Source organism: Humulus lupulus, chromosome 6, assembly GCF_963169125.1.
Source record: "Humulus lupulus chromosome 6, drHumLupu1.1, whole genome shotgun sequence".
NCBI lineage: Eukaryota > Viridiplantae > Streptophyta > Magnoliopsida > Rosales > Cannabaceae > Humulus > Humulus lupulus.
In genome coordinates this window covers 2,782,844-2,806,217 of record NC_084798.1, presented here as the reverse complement: position 1 = coordinate 2,806,217, position 23,374 = coordinate 2,782,844, and the positions used below count along the sequence as shown (strand labels likewise).

At 32.5% G+C, this 23,374-nt stretch overlaps 2 protein-coding genes and 1 long non-coding RNA gene across 3 annotated transcripts; 2 read left to right on the top strand and 1 right to left on the bottom strand.

Annotated features, from left to right (window-relative positions):
* Positions 1-155: 155 nt before the first annotated feature.
* LOC133781396 (uncharacterized) lies at positions 156-2,309 on the bottom strand. The gene is made up of 4 exons (XR_009870074.1): positions 1,734-2,309; positions 1,196-1,303; positions 975-1,076; positions 156-287 (listed from the first exon to the last, which is right to left on the bottom strand). It is a non-coding gene; the product is annotated as an uncharacterized LOC133781396 (long non-coding RNA).
* Positions 2,310-8,944: 6,635 nt separating this feature from the next.
* Positions 8,945-11,798, top strand: LOC133781393 (uncharacterized). Its single transcript, XM_062220365.1, has 2 exons — positions 8,945-9,012; positions 10,532-11,798. Exon 2 carries the CDS (start codon positions 10,661-10,663, stop codon positions 11,768-11,770), a length of 1,110 nt encoding a protein of 369 aa, XP_062076349.1. The 5' UTR covers positions 8,945-9,012; positions 10,532-10,660; the 3' UTR covers positions 11,771-11,798.
* A 5,671-nt stretch (positions 11,799-17,469) lies between these two features.
* On the top strand, positions 17,470-22,723 carry LOC133783632 (uncharacterized). The gene is made up of 4 exons (XM_062223280.1): positions 17,470-18,087; positions 18,171-18,233; positions 21,563-21,697; positions 21,783-22,723. Exons 3-4 carry the CDS (start codon positions 21,571-21,573, stop codon positions 22,721-22,723), a joined length of 1,068 nt encoding a protein of 355 aa, XP_062079264.1. The 5' UTR covers positions 17,470-18,087; positions 18,171-18,233; positions 21,563-21,570.
* The last annotated feature ends 651 nt before the right edge of the window (positions 22,724-23,374 follow it).

Sequence of the window (23,374 nt, the reverse complement as noted above, 5' to 3'; positions counted from 1 at the left end):
TTTTCTAGATTTACAGTATCACCATTTATTTCTGTGTTTGGTTTATCAAGTGACTACATGAGCTAGGAAAACTGCCACCATTTATTTCGAATTCAAAAATAAAAATATAAAAAAAGAACAGACAGAAATAAAAAAGAAATGTTTCATGTACTCACCTTCCGGTTGTCCCTCTGCAACAGCCAAAATTTGTTACTTGATATTATATATTCATTATATAGATTAGAGAAAATTATTACCTACAACAACCTTTGTCAACCCAGGAAGATCTATGACTGTCAAGTTTACAACTGCCAGAGGAAACGTGATTTTAGTCATTATAGATTATACAATTAAAACCGGCGTAGAATAGAAGTGTTTCATCAACAAGGCAATGTAATATGAATAATCATCCATAGAATCCAGGAAAACAAATAAAGCTCAAGATGAACACTTGTATGAAAAGCTAACAGTGATCTCCAATTTCATTTGCACAAATAAAGCATGCTTGTAACAATTTACGAGAAGAGTTTAAGTGTATATAACAGACAACAGAGTATGCTTTCCATAAGAATTTACAGTTTGCTAGTGGATTGGATTACCGATCATTGTAGATGGACTAAAGAAATTATAAATTTCACAGCAGATCCATCAAGGAGTCGCCAGCAAAACAAGGTTACCATCGCAAAATAAAAACTTCAAGTATGACAAGTATAACAGAATTTTCAATGACATGGTAGAGAAGCTGAAAGTGGGTTGCCCCATAGTTGTTTGGTGTAATAGATTTTAAGGATGTATTACTTTTCTGATCTTCTAAGATATTGGAGCTTTCTGTTGCAATTTTACAGTATGGATAACTTATCTATGCTTAACTTGTACTCTTTTCTTCATAATTAATACATGTTTTTTTCTTGTCCAAAAATTATAAAAAGAAAAGTTCAATATTTCTATATTATTAGCTCACTTAAAGCACTTCCATATGAAATGAAAGTACAAACCATTTGGAGAATATATGCTCAGATGAATTGGAATGTTAGATATTTGCTTAGATTTCCCAGTAATACGATCTGTCTCATCTTGGATCTCCTTACGCACAGCAGCTGCAGAAAACAAAAAAATACAATAGAAAGATTATCTTTAAACAAATAGAATAAAAACCCTCAATGAATGATAAATGTCTTAATCGAGAAGAAATTCCCAGATTAGAAAATTAACTCACCAAAATCAGTATACTTCTTTCTAGGAGCATGAAGAAACTCCGCATACTCAGTCTGACCATCTTCTATCTTATGAAGTTGCAACACCAGTGGCCTCCTCGTAACAATACCTAGAAATCAGGGACCTTTAGTTAGACAAACTAAAGAACTGTTCGAGATATTGGATACAAAACTCTAAATGATTTTAACTCTTATGAGTTGACTACACATCTTCTGATTATGAGATCAGATACACAATTCATGACACCAATCAATCAGGCTGAATATAACAGTTAAAATACTCTGCTTGGCTGCTCGGAAAGATTGGGAAAACTTGAAAGAAATTCCCACAATTTGTGTCAGTTGGGATGCTTAAAATAGCAAAGCTTTTTTCAAACGAGTTCCTGTATGCTCAATTAGATAAGCTCCCAATATTTTGCTAGCCAAAATAAACTAACAAAAAACCCTCCACACATTTTACAATTCCTTCACTTTCTAAGTAACCAAACACAAATCTTTATTGACAAATCATCCAAAAAAACGAAACCCAGAAAGAAGTACCAGATCCACGAGGCAAGAAATCTCTGCCCACCACGCTTTCCAACACCAAAGATTTACCAGAACTCTATTTACCAATTTCAAAAACAAAACGAAAAAGATTTAAAATCCCAGAAACTGAACAGAAAATAAAATGAAAACCATTATAAACAAATGAAGAGGAAAAGAAGAAAAACCTGGCCTTTGAAGGTCTCGGGTCTCAGAACATTCATTCATTTCTTTCTTCCCCGTCGACCACGAAAAATTCAGACCCGGAAAGGAGAAGGGCCGGTGGTGGACATTTGGGAAAGTCGGGCCGATCGGGTGTCTTCATTCAAGCGACGATACAGAAGAAGAACGAAACGAAGTGAGAGGCCGGGGGGCAGGGAAAAGAGTCGAGTCGATCAGGCTCGACGACCGGGAGAAGCAAAACGAAATTAGGATTTGGCCGAAGGGTCTCTCGGGTCTCACAAATTTTCAGTTCTCAGTACTGAAAAAAAAAAAAGACTAAGGGGCGGGATGGTGTTTATTACCGCCCTTTTTTCATGCACAATATAATATTCTAGCATAACAGTATTATATTCATGTGTTATGGAAATGGGTAATGGGTATTTGGTGTAGTGATGATTCCTTTTCTAGGAAATGCAGGACTCTTAATCTTATCAATGAGGTTGCACAATTTCTTTTAGAGTCCAAAAATCTGAATAGAACATGTCAAAATTCAGATGATCTCAAGAAATTGATAAGATTGTCAACTGATTTTTCAGGACACATATTCCCTTTAGATTGGCAGAAATCATTGGCAGAGAACCTTGTTTCTTTCAGAGGAACAGATGTTTGTAATAAGTTTCTGAAACAAATGATTGTTGAACACTGCAACTCGAGGAATAGCCTGACTCACAGGCAAATTGGAAACATAGCAGTGTTCATTCTTGGCTCTAGCAGGCTCAATGATGAACTATCTGAGATGATTATGAAAAGGATGAACCAGAACCTGCCATGGAAGGCATTCTTTGAGCTTCTGCACAGATCAAGAAGGTCATACTTTCCAAACTCATCTATTATTTGTAGCTTTCATGGAGTTTTGGTGGATGCATACAATGCAAAATGTAAGAGAGAATGTGACCCAATATCTCCTGGTTTTTTCTTGTATCTTGTTGAACGTTTTGTGATTTGGTCATCTTCATATAAGGGCTACTTCATTACAACAAAATCAGCCTTTGTTGAATGGCTCATCTATGAAGAGATTGATACCATGATCAAGTCAAGTTCCAATACCTCAGTTGGTTTTCAACTCTCATATCTAGAACTACTTCAGTTTGTGATCAATGTTTTCACGACGAGCAGTATATGATTGATTGGATCAACACATCTCCCTCAAGAGATAACAAGTCATATTCATTACTTGTGTCTAGAATGGTTTTGATAATTTGTTTGCTCCATGCGAATTTCGAGATGAGTTCAGATTTACTTTCTGATTTGCTGGGAATGACTAGAATCACTAAACACTTGCCTGTAAAATTTTGTGTTGCTCTCAAGTCATATTTAGATAGCTTAGATCTAAATGTACTCGCCAAAGCATTTGAGCAGATTGGCAATTCTATGGTCGTTGCAAGTGTTGGGACACATGTCTCAAAGTCTTCATTTCCTGTTGCTTTACATGTGGATGTGGGAGCCAATTGTTGCAAGAATGACATAGTAAGAACATTGTTTCCAAAAAGCGTTGAAGTTTCTACAAGAAATTTCACAGCAGGGGAAAATCCACCAATGAATTTATGCTTTTGGGAAATATTTGAAGCCATTAACTCTGAAGGAAATGGAAGAGATCAAGAGAAGCTTACATCAAATGCTCAAACAATCAAGGTAACCTACTAGTTCTACACTTGTTTTGTTTCACATATGAGAATGTAAAGAAAATAGGATGCATTGCAGTGGTTTTTTTTTTCCCCTTATTTTCTTCAATCATCATTTTTAGGTGGAATTGGAAAAATACATTCCCCAACTCGAGGAAAAGATCTCATCTCGAGATATGGTCGACATGGTATATGAACTGAAGCAACTTTCTGTAGCATTGGATGCCAGGTTAGTTTTGGTTTTTACTATACTTTTTGTGTTTGTGATGAGTTTCCTTTTCTCTAGTGTATTTGATTTTGGGGAGCTATTCCTTTCTATTTCTGTTACCTTGTCAGGGACATATCTCTAGCGAAAGAACTTGCTAAGCAGGTGCAATCAAGAAAACTAAGAATGGAAGGTGTCTTGAATAAGTTTTTTCACAAGCATACCACAGATTGTGATAATGAAGGTGTTAAAACCAGTACATCTGAGAAAATTAACAATTCAGACAAGGGTGAGCCAGAGGTTTCTGAAGGCAGTAACGAGTCGACAAATCCTGAACCTAGTGCAGCTCCGGAAAGTAAAGCAAAACCAAAAGAAAAGGAAGGTTGTCACATTCTCTGATTCATGATATATATTGAGCTTGAGTATATATGAACTCTGTAATATACAAATTGTGTGGACAGGTTTCTCTTTTGAAAACAGTTCGAGGGTCTTGCTGATTTTTTGAATCTCAGCTGAAGCTAACTCAGAACTCAGAGGAATCCAAGTAGTGGAACATACTTAAAGAATTGATATCAGTAGCTTTTGTGTGCACATTTTTTTTTATACAACTTTCTAATCTCTTTGCTAGAGGTGTTTGGTCTGTTGTAGTTTTTCTTTACTTTCGAACCAAACCAAACCAAACCAATCCATGAATCTACGTACAGTTTAGTTTGGTTTGGAACCACCGTTTGGACCTAATCTTGTAATATTAATTTGACTTTACAATTGTCTCATTTTTTGCTTAAATTTTTTTTTTTGTTATTTCTCCAAAGAAATATAATCTCATTATACCTACACATTGCAAAAAAACTAAAACATTCATCAAAGTCTAGCATACTATCTAACTGATATTACTGACATCAGTGATTACAAAATCTAATATGAGATTCCTCAGCTGACTTTAAATTAGTGCTAGATGATATGTTTTCTTGTTTCATTAGAAAGAAAGTGACCAACTCATCCTTATATCAAAAAGAGCTTTGTGCAAACACCAGAGAACGCAAATGAAAACCATAAGACCTAGAAACTTGATACTAAGGAAGTTTTATAAGTAGTTGGAAGTATTACCTCACTTCATACTTAGGAAGCTCTCCTAATCTGGAAACCAAACACACCTCATAAAATTTTATTAGAAAAAAGATGTGCATGATGTAGTCTGCCAATGCTAAAGATCTCTCATCAATAACAAGTAATACATTTAATAGTCAAAATCAATATATATATATATATTCAAATATGTAAATTATTCGGAATTTTCTGAAAATTTGCAGGATGCTCTAAATAGCTGCAATATACACAGTCATAAAAAAAATTGAGCCAAAAATTATTTGTAACGCCCCACGTCACTATGACTACTTCCTGGAATGATGATTAGCCCTACAAACCAACACGAGTCTTTCCAGCGTGGCCCTACAAACCAACACGAGTCTTTCCAGCGTGCTTTGTCCTTACTCGCACGCTTCCTGGGAAAACTTCCCAGGAGGTCACCCATCTTGAGATTACTCCAGGTCAAGCACGCTTAACTTTGGAGTTCTCAAGTGATGGGCCACCGAAAAGAAGATGCATCTTGTTGATATAGGTAGTACCCATCAATCCATTTAAGTCATCTTCAACTGTGTAATCTCATACCTACACAGTCTTAGAATCATCACACTTGACCTTCCTCGGGCGGTGTGGGATTGCACAGCTTACCCGGTCTTTCCCCTTACGGATCACAGGATTCTGACTATCATACATCAATCGTGGTCATGAAGTCCCATCCACTCACAATCAATCACCAATTCAGAACTAAATCACAATTACAAATACAGAGTACTCTCAGATGCTTCTCAAATTTCTATTTTTGAGAGAATTGGGGAAGAAATTTCAATTTGCAAAGAAAAAACCTATTGTTCTATTTGACAGTGTCTTGGAAAACAAAACATCAAGAAAAATGCAGGTCAAACCTTCCCCACTCTCATTCTTCTACACATCTAATCTGTAATAACCAAACCAATAAATATCAGTTGCATGTTTCTTCATCTACAAATCTTCTTGAAATTCTATGGAATGACAATGGTTAGATTCACTTTAATTTGATTGGCTATGCTAGAGCTATCATAGTAGTTAAGCTAGTTTGACACTCTAATTTGTAACAGTTTTTTAAAATCCAGATCCAGAGGCCAAATAACATAAGTGGAACTCAAGTGATTATAATTTCATATTGATATATAAGCAAGTCTCACCAAGAACTGCAGGGCCTTCATGATCCAAGTGATCTACAAACAATGCCAACCTATTTTATATTTTTAATTTTAATGTACTCGTACGGTAAGCTTAACAAGTCACTAATTAGAGAGTCATTGTATCAGGAAACTCCAGTAATAAGAACAACTTATGGCTAATAAAAAAAATACATAAAATCAGAAACAATAAATTTCAAATCAGTAAACAATGAATATATACCTCGATGATTTGATTACCATAATAAATTAGAAAACTTCCTGCAGACCAAAGCTGATATATTCTAAGGAATGTTGCAATATTTATATATATATATATATAAAAATATCATCATTTGCTATAGAAACAAATACCAAATCTGAGACAAAGAACATTTCAGGTCTTTACAGAACCAACTTCATAAATCCTAGCATAACTCCCAAACCATATATTATTGAACTCTAATAATAAATTGAACATTATTCATTCAATGCCATACAAAAAAAAAAAAATTAGTCTTTAGTGTGAAGCTGCTATTTTATTTGCTTTGGATTGATCTTGAAAAGAAGAAGAAGAAGAAGAAGAAGAAAGAAAACGTGGAATTAAGGAAAGAATAAAGAAAAGAAAAGAGGGAAGGAAGGAAAGAATAAGTAGAAGAGAACAAATTAATGAATGAAAGATTACTCTTCATTCAAATGGCTTTTCTTACTTTATTTTCTGAAAAAAGATACTTGAACTGCCTTAATTGTTGCGTAGTTCTTTTGCTTTTCTATAAATTAAGATCGTAGCTAGGGAAATCCATGTAACTCATTGTTTTCTTCCCCTTATAGCATATAAATTATATATAAATAGTATTTTGGAGCTACAAATTCAATTGCCAGAGTACACTATGGGTCTTGGTGGTTATCCTCACCCTGATGAGGTACAATTCCAATTCATCCAATTTAATTTTGAAGAAATTACATTTTATATGAGTTTTTTAATAAAGTTTACAAAAATATGGTGTTTTTTTTTCAAAAAAAGTTATTCTATGGCCTTTATGGGTTTGCAAAAAATTTCAGTTTTATGGGTTTAGTTTCTCATATTTTTGTATAAAAATTAGTTTATGTCATAGTTTCACTTTTTAATCAAATTTATAATATTTAGTTAATTAGCAATTGTGTTTCCATACTTTAGTTTTCTCCTTAATAAATTTTTCTATACAAATTAGGAAAAATATAATCCCCATAGTCATGTGAGAAGTAACACATGCTCTTAGAAATGATATAATATTTTTGCAGACTTCTCCTCAGAAAATTTTGGATATCGAGCAGCCTTCGAACCACCCATTATTGAAAAATGACAATAAACAGGTACAATTGAATTTAATGAACAATTTTATCTAATATTATGTTTAAGTTTATGTTTGTTCTAGTTTTTAAATTTGGGGTGACAACATTATATATTATATCTTTAATGTAATATTAAATATTATACGTGGATTTTAAATTTAATTTTCTTGCTAGTTTTTTAAAAAAAAAGCAATTTGTTGCTAATTCAATCTAGATTATATTATATGTTTAATATGATATTATTCTAATAAGTGAGTTTAAGTTTAATTAAATTTTATTTAAGTTATAAAACGTATGATTTTATTATTTTTAAATAATTATCATTGTAAAATATCTGAAAATATCATATTTTAATTTGTTTAATTATTTATTATTTTTAAATAATTATCATTGTAAAATATCTCAAAAATATATTTTTTTAATTATTTATTTTATTTTATTTAAGTTTAAGTATTTACAAACTATGGTTAAATATAATAATATTCTGTTAAATATAAGAATATTCCGTTATAGTTAACATTAAAAAAAAAAAAAAACCGTTAAAATAAAAAATTTCCGTTATCTACACACTTATTATATAGAAGATATATATTTTGCTCACAAAATCATTGTAACATATTGCCAATAACTTATTGCACGCACGTATAAATATCGAAACAAGCATGTGTGTAACAAGCAATTTGAATCATGATTTCGACATCCTAAATTATTTGAAATTTTTTGAAAATGTGTAGAAGTTCTCATGTACATTATACACCATCATGTAAAATACAAATAAAGTTGGAACTTATAAATGTTCAGAAAATACTAAAAGCATTTATAGATAGTGATTAAAAATAGTCACTACTATAGTGATATATATATATATATATTTAACAGATTTTTTTTGTTAAATTTAATGATATTATATGTAGTCTGTATACTTTTAGTGTGAAATATATATAAATTATAATCATAATAATAGTTATATTTCTAATTGTTAATTTTTAAATTATTATTTACTCAATCATTTTTTATCTTAAAAATATAAATTTTATTTTCAATTATTTTTCTATTTCACGAATTCAAATTCAGAAATTCAAGCAATTATATATCTTGTAATGTTAAGACAGTTAAAAATAGATCATATTTTTTTCATCATTTGGCACACTAGTTTGTGTCTAAGAACCTCAATATCCCGAGATTCCTGGCTTATTATAATAAATACTTTACTATTTTCTTTTACCTTGAAATATGTACTTTTTATAAATATTTTTCAAAAGAAAACTTTCTATAATAAAAAAATTTGTAATCACTACCTAAAAAAATTTCATATATAAATATATATTTAAAAAAAATATTTATATGAATATAACATAATTATCATAATTTTTTCCATTCAAATAACAATGCTATTTACAAGTATATATTAGTTTTATGTTTTACTTTTGTACATCATATTAGATGACATTATATATTTTTTATTGAAAAAAGAATTGACCCCCTTAGCTGTAAATCCTGACTTCGTCATTTAATGGAATGTTTTGAAAGAATAATATATGGAATAGGCTATTTCAAAACTAATTAGTCATGCTCTTAGAAATGATATAATATTTTTGCAGACTTTTCCTGAGGAAATTTTGGATATCGAGCAGCCTTCGGACCACCCATTATTGAAAAATGACAATAAACAGGTACAATTGAATTTAATGAATATTTTTTCCTAATATTATGTTTAAGTTTATATTTGTTCTAGTTTTTGAATTTGGGAGTGACAACATTAATGTAATGTTAAATATTATACGTGGATTTTAAATTTAAGTTTCTTGATAGTTTTAAAAAAAAACAATTTGTTGCTAATTCAATCTAGATTATATTATATGTTTAATATGATATAATTCTAATAAGTGAGTTTAAGTTTAATTAAATTTTATTTAAGTTATAAAACGTATGATTTTATTATTTTTAAATAATTATCATTGTAAAATATCTGAAAAATATCATATTTTAATTTGTTTAATTATTTATTATTTTTAAATAATTATCACCACAATGGTAAAATATCTCAAAAATATCTTTTTAAATTTTTTTAATTATTTATTTTATTTTATTTAAGTTTAAATATTTACAAACTACGGTTAATAAATATAAGAATATTCTATTAAATATAAAAATATTCAATTAAAATTAACATTAAAAAAAATATAAAACATTTAAAACTAAGAATTTCCATTATTATCTACACACTTATTATATAGAAGATATATATTTTGCTCACAAGATCATTGTAACATATGTTATAGTGATTAATTTGATTTTCATATTAAGTTTTTTTTTTTTACCAAGTTCTTTTTATGGGGTAGTTTTAGCCCATGCTTTAACGAGACTACTGTTGATTCGATTGTTGTTTATTTTGTCTATTAATTTTTTGGTGGAAGTTTAGATTGTAGAATAGAATGGAAAATTTCAAAAGAAGAATGAATGGTATGGAACGTTTACTAAAAACTTAATAAGCTAGTAAACTGATACTAAGCTAATCATTTTTTAAAATTATTTTGAAATTAGAATCAAAACTTTCATCCCCTTGTGTGAGGTAAAAGTTAATATTTATTTTTAAAGATGTAAGAATTTATTATCTCAAAGTTAATTGATTTTATTTTTAGAAATCTATATATTTAATTCCAAAATTAATAAAATCTAAAATTAGAAAGTTATTTATTGATGGACTGCTTAACCTTTTATTGTAAGTTACACAAAATATAACTCTCTCATGATAACTTACCATTGAAAATTGGTCTTTTACAATATATAGGAAAATGACTACCTATTGGTACTTTTAGTATGAATAATTAAGTTGGAACTAATTATTTTTTCATATAATGTAGTTACACAAGATTTCTCACACAAATTTCCATAATATTTAAGATAATTCAGGATGTTGAAATTATTATTGCAAATAATTTATTGCACGCACATATAAATATCGAAACAAACACGTGTGTAATACAAGCAATTTGAATCATGATTTCGACATCTTAAATTATTTTAAATTTTTTATGATAATATTTAAAATAAACAGTATTTTTGTTCCTTAAACTTATGACACTACCAGATTGTGCCCCTAAAATACACGATGCATTTGTCATTGTTTTATATAGAGAAATAAATGAAATGATATTATTTTGTACTCTAATTTATAAATTTTTTTTAAAGCTAAAATTTCAGGAACCTATCATTTGTCAAGTCCCAAAAATTCTCCGTAATGTAGATGATGAAAAACATTACACTCCTCAGTTAGTTTCCATTGGCCCTTTTCATCATGGCCAAGAAAGCTTGAAGGAAATGCAATGTCACAAGGAGAATTATTATTTGAAAAACTTTCTTAATGAACGTTCTACAAAGAAGAAAGAGGAAATCTCACAGTTCATTCAAGAACATTTTGAAAATATGATCAGGTCTAAATATGTTGGTCCCATAAAGCTTGATGACAATGAGTTCAAAGATATTATTCTCACTGATGCTTGCTTCATATTTGAACTCTTTTCCTTAACGTGTGAAAGAAAAAGGCCAGAAGATTACATATTGTCAACTCCATTGTTATTATATTGGACAAAGAAGGACTTGGTAATGTTTGAGAACCAGATTCCATTATCTTTTCTTCAGAACCTATACGACTTTACCAACCCTAAGCCCGGCCACTCACCGTCGTTTCTGGAGCTTTCCATGAAATTCTTTCAACTTAAAATTCCTTCAGACCACTTGGATGGAATAAAACACTTCACTGACTTGTACAGAAGGTCTTGGCTCCCAAAAGAAAATTTTAAGAGTCATTATCGTACAAATTTCTACGATCTTAGATACACTGCAACAAAGCTAGACAAAGTCGGTGTTGATTTTGCTCCTCCGCCACCCAAAGAAGACTCAACACCGCTAACAAGAGTTAGGGTTTCGCAGCAAGGATGGCGGTGGTGCAAATTCATACCATGTTTGAATTCCCTCAAGCTTCAACTTCCTGTTTTGGAGATACAGAATAACACAGAATGCTTTTTGCTAAATGTGATGATAATGGAACAATGTCAACCTGATTTGCAGTCCAAGACTCCCATCTGTAGCTACATTTGGCTAATGGATAAACTCATAAATACCGAGGAGGACGTGGAACTATTAGTTGAGAAGAAAGTCATTTCTCATTGTCTTGAAAGTAATATGGCTGTGGCGAACATGATCAACAAACTTCCCAAGAATATATATGTGGAAAATTTCATCTACAATGACGAATGCAAACCACTTAACGAATTCTATGAGCGTTGGTACAACCGCGCTAAGGAAACTCTCAAAAGGGTTTACTTTAAGGATCTTTGGACGACCAGTTCCACTTGTGTTGCAGGTTTGGTAGTCCTATTCACAGCTATCTCAGCCATCGAGTCGTTAAAGTCGTTGCTAGGAAATTAAGAAATCCTTTCTCTCGCCACTAAATTATCCAATTTTCTTGTTATTATTACTGTAACGACGCAACTACTTCTAAGGCATTGGACCATTAAAACTACAAGACACAACTTCTACTAATGGAGAAAACATACATAAGAAATAATCATAATTTTATTAAAACCCCAAAATAGATATTGTATCAAATACAAAATAACATAAAAGCATAAAATAAAATGTCATAGGGTATGGGAAACATTGTTTACAAAACATAAAAACGTAACTTTTAAATACTAATTGCTGAAATTACATAAAAAAAACATATTTTAAAAGACTAAACATAAATAACTTGGCCCTCGATCGACATGCAATCCATTCAGTCCATTCATCCTCAACACACAAGCCAAGCTACCAAGAATCCTCCCGCCTTCCATGTTCATTTTCATGCATCACACTAAAATAAAAGAGTGAGCCTAATGCCCAGCAAGAAAAATCTACTAACAATCGTACATATCATAACATAAGACTATATCATAAACATATACTATAAAATGTATGATTATAACAACATATATCATATAGGACTATAACAATAATGGTCGTCATAAATTATTGGAGCTTGTTAGCTAAGCAAGTCATGTGCCCATAAATTTGTGGAGCTTGCTAGCTAAGCAAGTCATATGCCCAATATAACTTCTTGGGGCTTCCTTATCTAATAAGCAAGTCATATGCCCAATCATAAATTTTTGGGGCTTGCTTATCTAAGCAAGTCAAATACCCAAGCGACTAAAAACATATTCTTGGGGCTTGTTGTTTAAACAAGACATATGCCCAAAGACTACAAATGTAACGACCCGATTTTTCTTAACTAGACCCACAGAACACGACTATGACTATCCGGGGTCAACTGGACCCTTACGGTCAACTTTGGTAAAAATCGGACGTTAAAAACTAAATAAACTTGGGAAAATTTTACATTGGAGTACTTTGAAATAAAATAGTATTTGGATGAGATCCCATAGTTTTAAAAACAAAATGTAGTTAAACGTAACTTAAGAAATAGTCTATAGCCACATGGCTTTCTTTAGATAAACTAGTAAACATGAAATTGATGAAACTGTTACTAGACTCAGCGGAAAACTTAAGAGAACCCTGACAACCCTGCAGGTCGGTTGTTTCACAGTATGCATACTTCAGACAGAATCCCCTCTAGCTTATTGCACTGCTCCTTAAGATTTGCCCTTACCTACACACACAGAGTAACTGATGAACTATAACGCTCAGTAAACATGACTATGACTATCCGGGGTTAACTGGACCCTTACGGTCAACTTTGGTAAAAATCGGACGTTAAAAACTAAATAAACTTTAAAGTAAACTTTGGAAAATTTTACATTGGAGTTCTTTGAAATAAAATAGTATTTGGATGGGATCCCATAGTTTTAAAAACAAAATGTAGTTAAACGTAACTTAAGAAATAGTCTGTAGCCACATGGCTTTCTTTAGATAAACTAGTAAACATGAAATTGATGAAATTGTTACCGGACTCAGCGGAAAAATTAAGAGAACCCTGACAACCCTGCAGGTCGGTTGTTTCAAAGTATGCATACTTCAGACAGAATCCCCTCCAGCTTATTGCACTGCTCCTTAAGCTTTGCCCTTACCTACACACAGAGTAACTGATGAGCTATAACGCTCAGTAAGGAAGCTAGCTACAACTTATGACTCTTCTATCCAAAACAAACTTTGCATAACAGAAATGCATATCTAGAAACTGCAAACTGAGCAACACGTCTAGCATATTCACATAAGTCAAAGTGCTACGTAACATACTGAAAACATACAACTGAGCCATCGTGTTATCTGTGGGGTTTTAATCCCAGTGTGGCCTCCACGACCCAGAGAATACTCACCTCCCATACCAAAGGGGTACACTCCGCTAAAACACGATGACTTTATTGACTTGGCGAATAACCCCACTGTACGGCTGCATGGGGAATCCGCCCTCACAAGGCCTTGTACTGAGCCATCGAAAATACCTCTCTATGTCTTCCTATTTTCTCAATCATGCACGTTGATATAAAAGAATGGATAGTACCCGAATCAACTAACATATTGCATAAGAGATTGGCTATATGAATATGACATGTGCATAAGTGATCCTTTCCACACTAGCCATTTCTACATCTCAGGCAATCATTAGCTTAAGCCCTTTCATGAACTTGTCGACCTTAGCTTCCTCGTTGGCCACTAAATTTCCAGCGAACTTAGCCAACCTGTTGAACTGTTGCGCATATTGAGCTATAGTGGTATCTCCTTGGATCAGGTTCACAAATTTATCCACCTTAAAAGCTCTGATAGTCTCATTGTAAAACTATTCGTTGAAAGCTTGTACGAACTCTGCCCATGTCATAACTCTAACATTATAGATAAGCTTCATGTTCTCCCACTACATGCAAGTGTCCTTCTTCAGCATATATGTAACACGAGATACTTTAGCTCGGTCTTCCAACTGCATTAATTCAAAAATGGGTTCAATAAAACTCATCCATTCTTCAGCTTCCATAGGATCCATGCCTCCTTCGAAAGGCTGAGGGTGCAGCTTTCGGAAATGTTCGTATACCGGATTTGGTTGAGCAAGTTGTTGTGGCCTCACTTCCACAACTTGCTGGGCTGGTGGCCTTCCAACCCTAGGTGCCCAATTTAGTTCTTTTCGAAGACGAGCAATCTCTTCAGTCTGTTCCTGACTAACTCCAAACAGCGTAGCTGCATCCATGTTGGCATTTCCCGGGTTCAGGTTTTCTGGTGCCTGAGCCCTATTGACTCTTCGTCGTACAGCTCTTCATGGAGGCATCGCGATTCGTTGAAATCCTTAAGCCAAAGGGCCTAAACTATGAACGATAAATCTTCTATCCATTGAGAAAAAGGCCTAACACATTCTAGCCAAAACTCGAAGAGAACAATAACAATAATATAAACTGAGTTTCAAACCTCACATACTTCATACAATTGTATAATAAGGAGAAAAGAGCAAAATAACTTGTCATTAATATTACTTACATGATTTCGATACATAAGTAGTCAACTGAAAATAAATGAAATACAACAATCTAACATCATAAAAATCATGCAAACATATCCTAGAACAAGGACAGAACCCCCCGTTCACTCACTAACCGGAAAGGAAATAACTTCTAAATCCCAATTCCAGCCCTGGCCTGACTGCTGTTGGTGTCACAGACTACCATATGGACTAGGAATGAATCCTCGTATTCTTTCCTAAGTTTTGGAGACAACTCCTTAATCACTCCCCTGGGTAGCTTAGGGGTTCCTTATAACCACCTTTTCTTACTATGGTTTATTTTCTTGATCCCTAAAGGGTTAAACCTAACTTTCTTGGCTATGTTCTCAAAGTAGATCCTAGGGAATCTCTTCCCCATAACCGAATATTGATTTGGGGCTTAACCTTCTAAGTGAGCTACCTCGCTCCAGGCCTGGTTAAGAGCATCCCTAACACTCTACCAAGAGATTGTGCTCATTAGAACCTCGAAACACTCTAGACACTCAAGTAAGCCCTCTACCCACTTAATCACTTGAATGTCATAGTTCACTGCCATGATATGCCTAATTAGCCTCTCGAATTCATCATAGATACCCTCAGGCTCATTTTTATTTCCCTAGTCCTTTGGATTCAATAATCTCGGGTTTCCTTAGCCCCACGTCCTCGGCCAGACATAACTATTTCTTCATCATCACTATTATCTAGTCCTTACGAAACCCATAATTATCGTTAGACTAAAAAAAATACTTGCAAAACTTAGAAATATACTTACAGTGTAGTAGCTGGGGCCTTTCTGATCTTCATATGCATACTGTGAGGATCTACAGGAGCCTAAGTAACGTAGGCTCTGATACCAAATGTTAACGTCCGATTTTTACCAAAGTTGACCGTAAGGGTCCAGTTGACCCCGGATAGTCATAGTCGTGTTCGGTGGGTCTAGTTAAGAAAAATCGGGTCGTTACAACAAAACATACTATACATATACTTATTATAACATAAATATATCATAACATAAGCATAAACATAAACATATAAAATCTATCATATTTTCCTTACCAAAAGCTGGGATATTTGGGAACAAGAACAGGATTAGAATACTCCTATATACCGCCAATAGTAGAAAATGTGAAAATCTAAAAGAATAAAGATGAATATGAAAACTAAACTATCAAGAAGAAACTTACTAAGAAGGACCTTAAGTTTCAAGAACTTAAATACCTAATCAAGAATCATAACACAAGAGTTAGGATCTGAATAAAAGAAACTAAGGGTGTGATTGGTAGGGGATTTGGAAATGATTTTATGATTTTGAAAACTTAAAATTTGTGGGACCTACCAAAATATTTGATTGGTAGATTTTTTTTAAAACTATATCCTAATCAGAATTCTAATTTTATGTTGTAATTTAGAAAACAACAATTTTGCATTTTCTCTGTTTTGTGATTTTTTCTCCAAAAACTTAAAATCAAAATCAGGATTTGTTTGTTCTCTCTACTCCTATCCTTTGTATCATTGCTTGTATTTATTATTATTTTATTTTGCCAATTTTTATGACTTGAGTATATTCCCACTAGTAATAAGGTGTTTATGGAACATTTTATGACATTTATGCACAATTCAAAAATAAGTTGTGCTGGTATTTTTATAGATGACAATGCAATATTGTTATAAATTTAATCAATAATTACTATTAAATTTTAATTTATCAATATAATTAAATTTTACTTAATTAAATCTATTGATAAATCAAAATTTAATATTATACAACCTATGTATATAAAATATATAAAATTAAAATAATATTCAAATTCAACTGTTCCAATCACATATTCAATTTATGTTATATTTTCAAATTTAATACCAATCACAGATTTATTTTTTTAAAACTCAGAAACAGTTTACTGACATTGAACCAATCACATTTTCAGAAACATGATTTTAGTCACTAAATTCAGATTTTCATTTTAGAATCTCACTTTTCAAAAATATAGTTTTCTAATCGCGAACCAATCAGACCCTAAATGATTATAAAGAATTGAACTTAGGAATAGGAATACCTTGATTGATCTTATGGATTGATCTAAACCTTAATACTGAAATCACACTATTTCTCACTTCCTAAGTGTTCTCTATAGTAATACTAGCACCTTAGAGGCTCTGATCGAATAGTTGAAGAATGAAGAAAATGGTTGAACTCTAGGTCCTATTTATAGAGTTTGAGGAGTAAAACTATCCTATTAAAAAAACTTAAATTCTTAAATAAATATGATTATGACAAGTATCATGCTCTTAATGGTTCTCGAAGGTTCTAGAGTTTCTAGATCTTTCTTTTATTTAAACTTAAATCCTTAAATAAACATGATTATGACAAGTGTCATGCTCTTAATGGTTCTATATAAACTTTAGGTTATAATAAATATATTTCTAGGAATATCAATATTAATCAAACCTTATGTTATAATTAATATTCTTAAACTATAGGCTAAACTTATAAAATTCATAACTGTTGCTACAAGTTTCTAACTAATAAGTATAGTGAAGCAATCAATTAATTCAAGACACTTGTGGGATCTTGTATTTTTTTTTTTTGTAAAGTTGAATTAATTAAGTTGATATGCTCCCATATATAATATATATTCCAGTATTATTACAAATTGATGCCATGCTCCAATCTCAAAATGCCCTTGATCAGTTGGATCTGACTCACACACATCTCACCCATACCAATCGTCCTAAACGCCCATTTTATTCCCCCAAACCCCCTGCTTCTACACCGCCCTCTTCTCCTTTTGTTCCTCGCTCCCCTACCCTAGCTGCGGGTGTCTTGGGCAAACCTCCTGGCCCTCCTGGTGCCTGGCGTCCCTCTCACCCATCTACTACTCAACCCCAATGTCAGATTTGTGGCAACTTTGGCCATACTGCTCTGGTGTGCTACCACCGAGCCAATTTTTCTTACCAACCATCTCCTTCCCCAACTAATCTCAATACATTTCTTCCCTCCTCTGAGTACTATACATTACCACAGCCTCCCACCCCATCTGCCCTGGTTTCATCTAAGTCGCCTCACTACAAGAATAAAGGCTATTTGCGACGGACACGGGAGTCCGCCGCTAATAATAGTAAGTATTTAAAAAAATATTAAAAAAATATTAGCCTCTCCAGTCCTAACGCCGACTCCATCTCGAACTGCTCTCTCTCCCTAACACCGAGCCTCTCCAGTCCCTCACGCTGGTTCGCCATAAACACGCGAACCCAATTGCCTCTTCTCTACGCTTAAACCCAGGTGAACCACTTCCTCGCATATATATATATATAACAATGTATCTATATTCATATTGTGCTCTAATGTTTTTATACTTCTCTCAGGAAACGACAACTAGTGACCTACGCCGATTGGCCTCCTTCGCCACTGACCCATACCTCTCAGGCGTAAGTTTTAGTGTTTGAATTATCTATTTTTCCATTTTTTTTTCTACTGTTTATGTTTATGCTTCAAGAATGATATGATTTGCTTTGTGGAGCAAAATTTTCTAATTGTACTTTCTGATATAACCAAGTGTATTTTTGTGTATTTTTCATGATGGTGTCTTTCTGTGTCACCTCCTTCACACCGAGCAGACCCACTATACATATGTAATCTGCTTTATTCTTATATATATATATATATATATGGAAGACTTCTCAATGGTTACTACCCATAGATGGGTACTAACAATTATGATGATTTGACAACATAGTGACTTGGTATAGCAAGTCACCAACAAGTAAATATTTTTTTTCTACATTAATTTCGAATTTAATTAATTTTTTTTTTACTATAATTAATGGTGTTTCGAACCAATGAGAAACAATAGCTATATTTAGAAATTGGCATGCATTTAAAAAATGAAAAGCTTACAATATTATATTTTCATAATAAATACACATTTTTCATCAGGTAATCTTTCCAAAAATTTGAAAAAAATCAAAATTTACTTTTAGAGATATTAATTAACAACTATAAATATGGACCATTGATTTTAATCCAATGATTAACATTAAAGTAACCATTTATGGGTAGTAACCGTTAAGTGTGCACCCATATATATATATATATCATGTGTGTTTTGTTCTCCACATTTATTATTGTTGATTAAATGGTTAAGCAAAATTTGTATCACACTTATAATCTCTTTCTATAGTATGTAGAAATTATTAATATAGTTTGTTAATTATTTTGTGTTTATAAATTTTATGTGAAATTTATTAATATTATAGAAAAATTAGGATGGATTTATTATTTTAATTTAAACCAAACAAGTGCATGCATTTTAAGCACTTGCAAAAGTTAGATTAATAAATTGATTAAAATAAATAAACTTGTGTAGGTCGTTGTTGTAAGTGATATAGAAACACTTGTTTTATACTAGCTACTTTTGTGCTCTCTGCTTTAATCATCTTCAATGGTGAATAATGGTGTATTTTATACTTATTTGCAATGTAATGCCTAACCAACATATTGCATTTTTTTATACTTAGTTTTATATTATTTTGGTTTGAATTTTTTTTTTCGTGTATCTTTTGGTCTTAATTTTTTTCTTTATAAGGACAGCGACACACCCACGATCCCGACACACACACGACCTTGGCACACCCTCGACATGTGTGGATATATTTTTTGTATTTAATATTTTCTTTATCTGGACATATTTTTCTGAATAATTTATTTTGTATTTGTTTAGTGCACAATATTTTAGTTTTGAGTCCTTTAGCTAGTATCCTTGGTCTGTAAATCTTGACATCTATTATTAAGATATATGTTTATTCTTACTTTATTTTTTAATTGCTTTCTTTCCTGCTATTTTTTTTTGTCCACGGAGTGAAAATTAGTAAGAAAGATGAAAATCAAAATAAATAGGAATATATAAATAATTATAGGACTGTTTTGGTTAAAAACAAAATTTAAGTGATAATTTAAATTAATTTATAAAATATAATAATAGATGGTTTAGTATTAAGTAAAATATAGTGTTTTTGTTAATATTGAATAAAGAGGATTTAAACTTGATCAATCAGATTATTAGCACCCATATTTTCTTTATCACCATTTTCTTAGTTATTTAATATTAATTAAACTAAGTGCTAGAAAAATATACAAATTCAATTAAAACTAATTTAAATTTTAAAATATTTTTTTTAATGTTTGAAATATTTTTAGATTTTATTAATAAATTTTGAATTATTTTTTATTTTAAAAAAAAATTTGTAATTATTTTTTAAATTAAAATTGAAACAAACTAATTATATCACGTCTGTGTTCCTCCATTGCCATTATTAGCGGCCACACCAAATTTTTTGAACTGCTTATTAATTTTTGTCAAAAAAAAAAGTATTTAGTCAAATAACTAACTAACTTTCATCGCAACTTGATATTTTTAATAGGGAAACTAATTTTGTTTAGATTGTGAAATTTTTTGAAACAAATTTAAGATAGTTTATTTAATAAAAAAAGTGAGTATAGAAAAAAAAAACAACAATAAGTGCATATTATCATGTTATTTTGTTCTTTTTTTCTCCATTTTGCTTGAACATATGTTATTATTATTATTATTATAATTTGTAAAAATAGAAAAAAAAAATTAATTAGTAGTCCTGGTATGCTTCTCATATTTCAGATTTCATTGCTGGTTTAGCTTCTGAGTTTGCTATCAAAGATTTGGGCGACTTACACTATTTCTTGGGCATTGAAGTCTATCGTGATCCTACTGGTCTTCATCTCAGTCAGTCCAAATATATTTTGGATCTTCTTGCCCGGGCTGCCTTCTTCGACTCGAAGCCAGCTGCTACCCCCATGTCAACTGCTCACGTTCTTTCTCTCCACTCTGGGGTACCTCTTCCTGATGGTTCTGAGTATCGTTCTATTGTCGGAGCACTCCAATATTGCACCTTAACCAGACCTGATATTGCTTTTAGTGTTAACAAGGCTTGTCAGTTTATGCACTCTCCTACGGATTCCCACTGGCTCGCTGTCAAGCGTATTCTCCGTTATCTGTCTGGCACTGTTGACTATGGTTTGTCCTATCAACTGTCTGCTGATTCCTCTGAGCTTTGTTACACTGATGCTGACTGGGCCTCTGTCCGAATGATCGCTCGAGTACTAGTGCGTTCTGCATCTTCCATGGTTTGAATCTTGTTTCCTAGTCCTCCAACAAGCAGCGTGTTGTTTCTCGTTCTAGTACTGAGTCTGAGTATAGTAGCCTTGTAAATGGTACGGCTAAACTCTTGTGGCTTCGATCTTTGTTTTCTGATTTGTGTTACACGCTTCCTTCTTCCCCCCATCCTCCTTTGTGACAATATTGGTGCCACTTACCTCAGCTTGAATCCTGTTTTACATTCACGAACCAAACATGTCGAGCTCGATTACCACTTTGTGCGTGAAAAGGTTGCTGATAAGTCCCTCATTATTCGCTACACGCCTTCTGCTGAGCAGCTAGCTGATGCTCTCACTAAGCCCCTTGCTACTCCTGTTTCTCTTCGATCCAAGCTCACCGTCCTGCCTAGACCGCTGAGCTTGAGGGGGGCTGTTAAGCCAAATTAAGTATCATTATTTTTATACTTAACTTTACTTAATTAATATGTAAATGGTAGTGTATAGGGTACACGTGTCCTTTTGGTTTACATATAGTCTGTCTTATACCTTTTGCTCCTTGAGCAGTAACATTCTTCAATAACAGAATTTATACAATTTCTCATTCTCTTCTCTGATCTTCACACTACAGCTGATCGTATGCGTGCTTCCAATCCTGAAGTAGCTAAATCTCTCTTTAGAGAAGCTGCTGAGATATTCCAAACAGTGGGAAAGTTTGATTCTGCAGCGAGTTGTTATAGAAACTCGGGAGACTATGAGAAAGCAGGTATAGAAATTCCCATGCTCTTGCTTAATTCCCATGAGATTTAGTAATTTTATCTAAATGAATTTCCTATTATTGGTTGGTGCAGGCATAATTTATTTGGACAAGTTTGGCGAGTTTGGGTTGCAGAGAGCTGGGGAATGCTTCTCCCTGGCAGGTCATTACCAGCAAGCTGCTGATGCCTATGCCAAGGGAAATTTGTTCTCAGAGTGTCTGAAAGTCTGTGCCAAAGGACTCTTATTTGAAAAGGGTTTGGAATACATACAATCCTGGAAACAGCAAGCCAAACAAGGCTTTGGTGTGACTGGTAGAGGCACAGAAATAGAAAAAACTGAACAAGAATTCTTGGAGAGTTGTGCTCTGTACTATTATAAGCTTGAAAACAAAAAATCTATGATGAGATTTGTTGAAGCTTTTAATTCCATGAATTCAATCCGTAAGTTCTTGCGGTCGTTGGGTTGTTTTGATGAGCTTATGTCATTGGAAGAAAGATCAGGAAATTTTGTGGAAGCTGCAGAACTTGCAAAGCTCAGAGGAGATATACTAGCTGCAATAGATCTTTTTGAGAAAGCTGGGAAATTTAAAGAAGCAGCAACACTTATTCTTTCCCATGTTCTTTCCAACTCACTCTGGTCATCTGGTAAACAAGATGATAGTCTTCTTCTAACAAAAGCCAAGTCACTTGCCATGAATGAGACAAAAGATTTCTATGATTTTGTTTGCACAGAAGCTGATATTATTGCAAATAAGAAGAGTGGCCTTGCAGTGAGAAAATATGAAATGATTGCTTCTCAAAGACATAAGAGTGTCAGAGGAGAAATCCTATCTGTTTGGAGAGTTCTTGATGTTCATCTTGATACAAAGGTCATAGAGTATTTCTGGGAAGTACATGATGATCATCTGTTGCATTCACAACAACACATGATTTCTAAAATCTATGTTACAGTTGAGTCACTAGTCTATTTTAAAAAGTACAGTTTCAAATATTTTAAAAAGTACAATCCCAACGTCCTACAAAAACTATTATAAACACTAAAGAGAAAAAGCAGTTAGATTCTTCTGTTAATAGCTTGGTAAGGCATATTTTGTTAGAACTTAGAAAGACAGTTGTATAAGGTAAATGATATCCTTCCCCTTGAGGTAGAAATTGCAACTGACATAGGGGTAGAACTCCACAATTTTTACAATCTAAGAAATTGATAGGAACAACTGCATTGCATTTTTTTAAGACACAAACGCATATTGGTGAATATAAAAATACTAGATAAAACTGACTGTTGGCCCTTCTTTATGAAAGCTTTTCAACCACTTAAGCAATGGCATGTAAGAAAGTAGCAATTTAATCCAAAACCCAGATAGATGATTGCCCTATTCACAAAATTGAGTTCTAGAAGAAAGAACATGAATATTTTCATCCTAAAACGTGAAATTCCATTGCTTCATTTAATAAATTGGTTTCTTAGATGATGAAATTAAAAATAATAATAATAATAATTGCACTGGCCCAAACAGTTTGCAACTTAAGAGGGGAGGAATAATGATAATAATAATAATATTCATTAGTTTCCCAGAAAAAAGAAGAAAAAAAATGAATCTTTTTGCATCAATATATAATTGATTTGGAGCTCATGACTTGGTAGATACTCTTGCAGTATCTAATATTTTGATGGTGGTGATACT

What these genes read in the sequence shown, in the direction of transcription:
- LOC133781393 (XM_062220365.1), top strand. Translation starts at nt 10,661, where the DNA reads ATGCAATGTCACAAGGAGAATTATTATTTGAAAAACTTTCTTAATGAA.
- LOC133783632 (XM_062223280.1), top strand. Translation starts at nt 21,571, where the DNA reads ATGCGTGCTTCCAATCCTGAAGTAGCTAAATCTCTCTTTAGAGAAGCT. An exon ending in GGGAGACTATGAGAAAGCAG is followed by an intron (nt 21,698 to 21,782) that starts GTATAGAAATTC and finishes TGGTTGGTGCAG; the next exon opens with GCATAATTTATTTGGACAAG.